The sequence below is a fragment of the Natator depressus genome, chromosome 20, assembly GCF_965152275.1.
Source record: "Natator depressus isolate rNatDep1 chromosome 20, rNatDep2.hap1, whole genome shotgun sequence".
Taxonomy (NCBI): Eukaryota; Metazoa; Chordata; order Testudines; family Cheloniidae; genus Natator; species Natator depressus.
Window position 1 is genome coordinate 9,452,042 of NC_134253.1, and position 6,264 is coordinate 9,458,305.

The 6,264-nt window shown below is 47.1% G+C and overlaps 1 protein-coding gene across 1 annotated transcript; it reads left to right on the forward strand.

The window, feature by feature from the left end:
- The first annotated feature begins 1,030 nt into the window (after positions 1–1,030).
- On the forward strand, positions 1,031–5,132 carry LOC141975267 (protein maestro-like). The gene is made up of 4 exons (XM_074935566.1): positions 1,031–1,121; positions 1,342–1,453; positions 3,581–3,727; positions 4,908–5,132. Exons 3-4 carry the CDS (start codon positions 3,584–3,586, stop codon positions 5,130–5,132), a joined length of 369 nt encoding a protein of 122 aa, XP_074791667.1. The 5' UTR covers positions 1,031–1,121; positions 1,342–1,453; positions 3,581–3,583.
- The last annotated feature ends 1,132 nt before the right edge of the window (positions 5,133–6,264 follow it).

The following is a 6,264-nucleotide window of genomic DNA, read 5'->3' on the forward strand; positions in this document are numbered from 1 at the left end:
TCTCCATTTGCATAGATAACAGGGAAATCCCTGATGAGCCCCCAGCTGTGACAGAGAGGGGTGTTGCACCCCCACATCTTCCACAAACACAGACTGCGTTGAGACTTTTTTGCTTGTAAACACCAACGTATAGTCTATTTAATCCCCCTACCAATACATAGCACCTTTATATTGTATCTCAACTTTCTAAACTCTTCTCCAAAAGTCAGGTAGGGGGTAAGGTGTTTCCACTCAGAGACCTCACTTTGTCAGGCTCTCCTAGCTTTTTGTCTTTCTGTTTCTCTTAGGGTGACCAGACAGCAAGTGTGAAAAATCAGGACGGGGGTGGGGGCGGGGGGGGGGAAGGAATAGGCACCTGTATAAGATAAAGCCCCAAATATTGGGACATCTGGTCACCCAAGTTTCTTTCTCTGTCTGTTCCCCTCAAAGGGCTCCTGCCCATGTCCTTTTATACAGTTTCCCTGTTAATGGAATGGTTGGTTCCTTGACTCACTAGCCCCAATCTGACCTCGTAATCAGGTACACCTCTATCCAATTAGGCCTTCTGTGAGGAACCGAATTAGTACGAATAGTGACCAGAGTGCTGACTCAAGTGCAAACCCTCAGCACTCTGTCAGCTCATATCTGGAGATCTGACCCCAAAATGTCCATTAGTGATCACCACACTCTATGCCCCCTGTTTCTGGGACCTGATCATGTATCTTTTCCATATCACTGTACTCTGCTAGTGCCCATACTCCTTGCAGAAAGAGAAAAAGGACTGCAAAATTTTGTCCCTAGCAAAACTAGTCCTATGAGATGTATGAGACTGAACCTTACCTCCCAGCATCAAGTCCTTCCAGGGACACTGGTGTCCAGGACGTTGCCAATGGATGAACTGCCGATTGAACAGCAGACCTGAGAAGTAACTGGAGCTTCCTGACTCTCTGTTCAAGCTGCACCTTCCTCCTGATTGCTGCAGTTCTGTGCCTCTCTTTCCCCAGGCTTTCTATCAAAGCATTAGAATCTGTGCTTTTCAAGGGTGGGAATGAGAGACTGGTGAGAGCGCTCAGGAAGCAGAGGACTTGGACTCTTGTGGAAAACCCCAAGACTCACCATGAGGGAGTGTGTCTGCTGGTGAGGTAAGAGATCTAGGAGGCATCATTTTATCCTTGGGAATGAGTAGCCAATAGAGTGGCTGAGAGGGAACCTCCCGTTTATAGTTTTGTGGGCAGGGGGTGCGGGGGTGTCCTGGGTGGAAACACACAGCTCCCACTCCTAGCTATCAGAGCTGTATGCTCAGAGCAGCTGAGTTTTTGAAGTGTGCAATCTAGCCCATGAGCGGTTTCTTTTGTCTTCCAGTCTTCTGCTAAGATCTGGACTCATAACACCTGAGATCATACAGAGCCTCCTCCCCTGGGTGAATTCCCCCTCAGAAAACCACCGAGTCACCAGCACAGCTTTCCTTGCCCAGGTAAGACACAGGGCTCTGAAGAGCAGTTTCACCATTAGACTCTTGTCTGCCTTTCTTTCGGGAGTTGTACAGTTCAGTTCATAGGAGTAATTGTCATTTTAGACAGTAGAAGAGGTCCTCCTTTATATGGAAACCTCACCAGGAACTTCACGATACCTTTCTGAGTCCTTCTCTCTCTGTGGTTTTTATTGCCGCCATTGCCTATACTAGCTACACAACCACAGGTGCTGGCTGAGAGAGATACGGACAGAGTTTGGATGAGTGGACCTCTTCTGCCAAGTCCTAGTGCTGATCCTAACCAACAGCTCCTGATTTTGGTTTAGCTCAGCACATCTTCTGAATGAACCGAGCGTCCTAATACTACCAACCAAGCAACCTACAACTACATTAATGTCTATCTTAGGTTCTCATTACTCTAGTATCTGAGGACCTCCAAACTCTTTAATGTCTGTATCCCCACCACACTCCTGCGAGGTAGGGAAGCACTATGTTTCCTATTTTACAGGCAGGGAACTGATGCACAGAAGGGCTAAATGACTTGCCCAAGGTCACACAGGAAGTCTTTGAGGGAGCAGGAAATGGAACCTGGGTCTCCTAAGTCCTAGGCTAGTGTGGGGATACCTGCTGGAGCATCCTCCCTTTCCACAGTCTTCCTCCAACATCTGCATCATATTTCCCACTTATGCTAAGCAACTATCTTCGGAGCTTATCTGGTTCTAAGAAAAACAACCCCTCTGTGCCTATGATGGGCTGTACCTGGGCTTTAAGGCTCCTTACAAGAGGCCCCGTGGTCCTATTACACCCTGCCCCAGGAAAAGAAGCCCCCAATCTGGGTCTGTCTAGAGAGGCCTCATGAAAGCAGCCAATCCGAGCCCATCAGGCTCGGCTAAAAGGAGCTGAATGAGGAGAGGCTGAGGGAACTGGGAATGTTTAGTCTACGGAAGAGAAGAATGAGGGGGGATTTGATAGCTGCTTTCAACTACCTGAGAGGTGGTTCCAGAGAGGATGGTTCTAGACTATTCTCAGTGGTAGAAGAGGACAGGACAAGGAGTAATGGTCTCAAGTTGCAGTGGGGGAGGTTTAGGTTGGATATTAGGAAAAACTTTTTCACTAGGAGGGTGGTGAAACACTGGAATGCGTTACCTAGGGAGGTGGTAGAATCTCCTTCCTTGGAAGTTTTTAAGGTCAGGCTTGACAAAGCCCTGGCTGGGATGATTTAATTGGGGATTGGTCCTGCTTTGAGCAGGGGGTTGGACTAGATGACTTCCTGAGGTCCCTTCCAACCCTGATATTCTATGATTCTATGATTCTATGAAGGGCTTTAGCAGGTCAGTTTCTGGCAGGAACTGGAGGGGCAAGAAAGGGCGCTGCTCTCTGGCCACAGAAATTCAGGGGACAGCCAGAGTTTGATTCTGGCAGCCTTTACTTAAGCTGGGTTTTCAGGAAGAGAGTCCCGAAGAACTTTAACCCTGAGGTGAGGGTGAAGCTAAAAGTGGCGGGTAGGAAGAAGCGACAATGAACTGAAATCAAGCAGTGCCTAGCTCCTGTTTATAGGATCCATGGTTTGGAACCCAGAGTTAGGGGCAGGCCCAGGTTCCCCTACCACCAACAGTGGCATAAGCCCCATGGAGGGGACAATGCTAATGGAGAGCTTGAACAAAGGGCAGAATGTAAAGGACCCAGAGCTGGGGCTGGAGACCCTAGTGAGGGCAATGGGACTGTTCTGGACTACCCCAGAAGGGGTTCATTTGGACTTTGGGACTCAGCCAGAGGCCTGAGCCACAGAAGACTCACTGAGGACAGCTGGCAGGGTGCACGAGGGGTGAGAAAAGGACTGTGATACCATACCCAGCCACTAAGAGGCTCTCAAGAGGTGAGTGGATCCCTATTCTAGTGCCCAAAAGGAAAGCTCCATGTTTTGTAGACCTTTCTCATTTGTGTGGAATACTAAAGTTACAGTGTATTATGTGCCAAGTATCAGAGGGGTAGCCATATTTCTCTGTATCCTCAAAACTGGGGCTGTAGGAGGACTCCTTGTTGTTTTTAGTGTATGACATGTCGGCTCAAATTCTATTCCCAATCTTAACGATCATATTGGGGCTAATGGACAAGTTGATTTTCTTTCAGCTAATGAGTGATCCCATGCTCAGGGAGAAGAAGTTCCTTAAGCCAGTCTTACACATCTTGGAAGAAAAGTCCCATGATAGGAACAGCATTGTCCGGCAGATGGCTGTAAGAGGCCTGGGAAATTTAGTCTATGGGGCGCCTGAGAAGGTAAGAGAGAATACTGACTAGAATGCAGCATAACTAGAGAAACCAAGGGAAATAATTGTTCGGAGTTTACAGAGGCTGCACACAATGCACTAGGCCAAATTCTGCTCTCCCACATACCCGAGTAACCTCTTTGCAGTCAATACAGAGCAAGCTAGATCCTTTGCTAAGCTGGGCATAAGCAAACAATCTGTGCACTTTAATATGACCATGTGTAAATGTCTCCATCTAGGAACAAAAAATGCAGGCCATACTTACAGGATGAGAGACTCTATCCCAAGAAGCAACGATGCTGAAAACCACTTGAGTCATGGCAGAGAATCAGTTGAACATAAGGTGTCCCAATGCGAAGTTGTGGCCAAAAGGGCTGAAATGACCTTAGAGGCATAAAGAGAGGAATCTTGACTAAGAGTAAAGAAGTTCTTTTCCCTCTGAATATGACGCTCATGTGAGCACTGCTGGACTGCTGTGTCCAGATCAGGTGTCCACAATTCAAGCAGGATGCTGATAAATTAGAGAGGATTCAGAGAAGAGTCCCAAGAATTCTCAAAGGATTGGAAAAGATACCTCTAGTGATAGACTCAGGGAGCTCAATCTATTTAGCTTTACAAAGAGAAGGTTAAGGAGTGACTTGAGGACAGTCTAGAACTACTCACATGGGGAGCACATTTTGAGAATGGGTTCTTCCCATTAGCAAACAAAGGGATAAGAAGATTCAATGGGGGAAAATGAAGCTAGACTAATTCAGACTGGTAATAAGGCATTGATTTTTAATGGTAATTTTAATTAACCATTGGAACAATTTACCAAGGGTTGTAGTGGATTCTCTGTCACTAGCAATTTTAAAATCAAGATTGAACGTTTTTCTAAAAGATACACTCTAGTTCCAACAGAGTCTATTTCGGGGAAGTTCAATGTTATGCAGGAGGTCAGACCGGATAATCACAAGGGTTCCTTTTGGCCTTGGAATCTAAGTAACTAGGAATCTAATAATAGGATGACACAGGTGTATTATGGCCCCGAGTTTGGCTCATTGTAGCTGGAACCTGGTCTGAAATATAGCTATAGGTCTCCGGGGGGTGGGAGGGGGATATGAAATTCCCACAGCTTCATAACTGCTAAAGAAAAGGTATTAGAAGTGTGATCAGTGATAAGTGTTCTTTAATGTCGTATGTTTGTCCAGGTGAAAAAGCACAAGAAGTTTCTTTTGGTCATACTGATCAGGGCCTTAAGTGACCCTTTCAGTTCTGAAGTCATTGGCGAGAGCATGAAAGCAGTGGCCAAAGTCCTGAAGGAGCTGAAAGAGAAGGACATAGGTTCTTCCTTCAGAGACCTCACCCAACAGATCCGGACCTACTTTGACAACGTATGTGACCAGAACTCTCCACCCCAGTTCAACCGATCTTGATTAGACTCCATTTACTCCCTGGGCATTGCTCATGTCAGAGTGAAGAGATGTTTCGGCCCCAGGGAAGAGAGGTGTTTTACGGAGGAGGAGAACATTAGGAGGATGGGGATGACATCCCTGCTCCCACAGTCTCCCCCTTCTGTTCTTCTTTCTTGCCACTGAGAACCTCAAAGAAAGTCTGAATACTAGATTAGGTAGCTAGATAACCATGAAAAGGGGGTTCCAAGGTACAATAGAGAGTGTTGGGCCTGCTCTATACCATTTTTACGTGAGAGGGTTGGAATGATTCCGTTTTGCAGAGAATTCTGAGATTTCAAATTTTGGTTTTGTTCCTATTTGTGGGAATCCCTCTCCCCAAACTTCAAAACTCTTTGTGAAACAGAATGACTATTCTCAGCCGAGCTCTATTGAAAGCCTTGGGTCCGGGCAGTCTGCTCTCAGACTATCCCGGTGCTGGGAACCCAGGAAACTGTGGGAGCTAGAAGTGCCAGGGAGTTGCCAATTTGAGAGCTGGGGTCCCAGACGCTGGGGGTTTGGAAGCCCACGATCCCAGTCAGCCTGCTAGATGGGCTTCCAAGGAGCTGAATGGGTGCACTGGCAAGACAGCAGGCAGGTTTCGAAGGACCCCTGCCTGGCTTCTGGAGGAATTTCATCCAAATGGAACTGTCGCTAAAATAGTTTGATGAATCAGCAAATTCGAATCAAAAATTAGTTCGTGAAAGTGTTTCCGACTAGCTGTAGTTGGAATCCCTCGACTTTAGCGTAGAAGAGATGGCTGTGCGAAGTACGTGATGTGATTGTCCCTTAGTTACTAACTTGTGGGGCTTTCTTGGCTGTAGGAGGACGATGCTCTTCGTTTATTGTCCTTTGTCCTGTTTGGCATCCTGGCCCGCCTGACCAAAAGAAAATGGAAGGGCTATTTCGCCGAGCAGGTTAGACAGAGCTGGGTCACACTTCTGCTGCACCTGCAAGACCCGAACCCCAGGGTTTCAGTGGTAAGACCGAGAGTGACTTATTTACTAAGCCAAAGGAATCTTCCTCCCAATGCCAGGGGAGCTCTGCTATTCCTGCCTGCTGTGGAGGCCCAAATTCTCCCCTCAGTTCATTGCCCTCCTGCTGAGTCAGTTCCCGC

Bases quoted from the DNA above. Each gene is read 5' to 3' on its own strand.
- LOC141975267 (XM_074935566.1), top strand. From the start codon at position 3,584: ATGAGTGATCCCATGCTCAGGGAGAAGAAGTTCCTTAAGCCAGTCTTA. The intron at 3,728-4,907 runs GTAAGAGAGAAT...ATGTTTGTCCAG, and splicing joins TCTATGGGGCGCCTGAGAAG to GTGAAAAAGCACAAGAAGTT.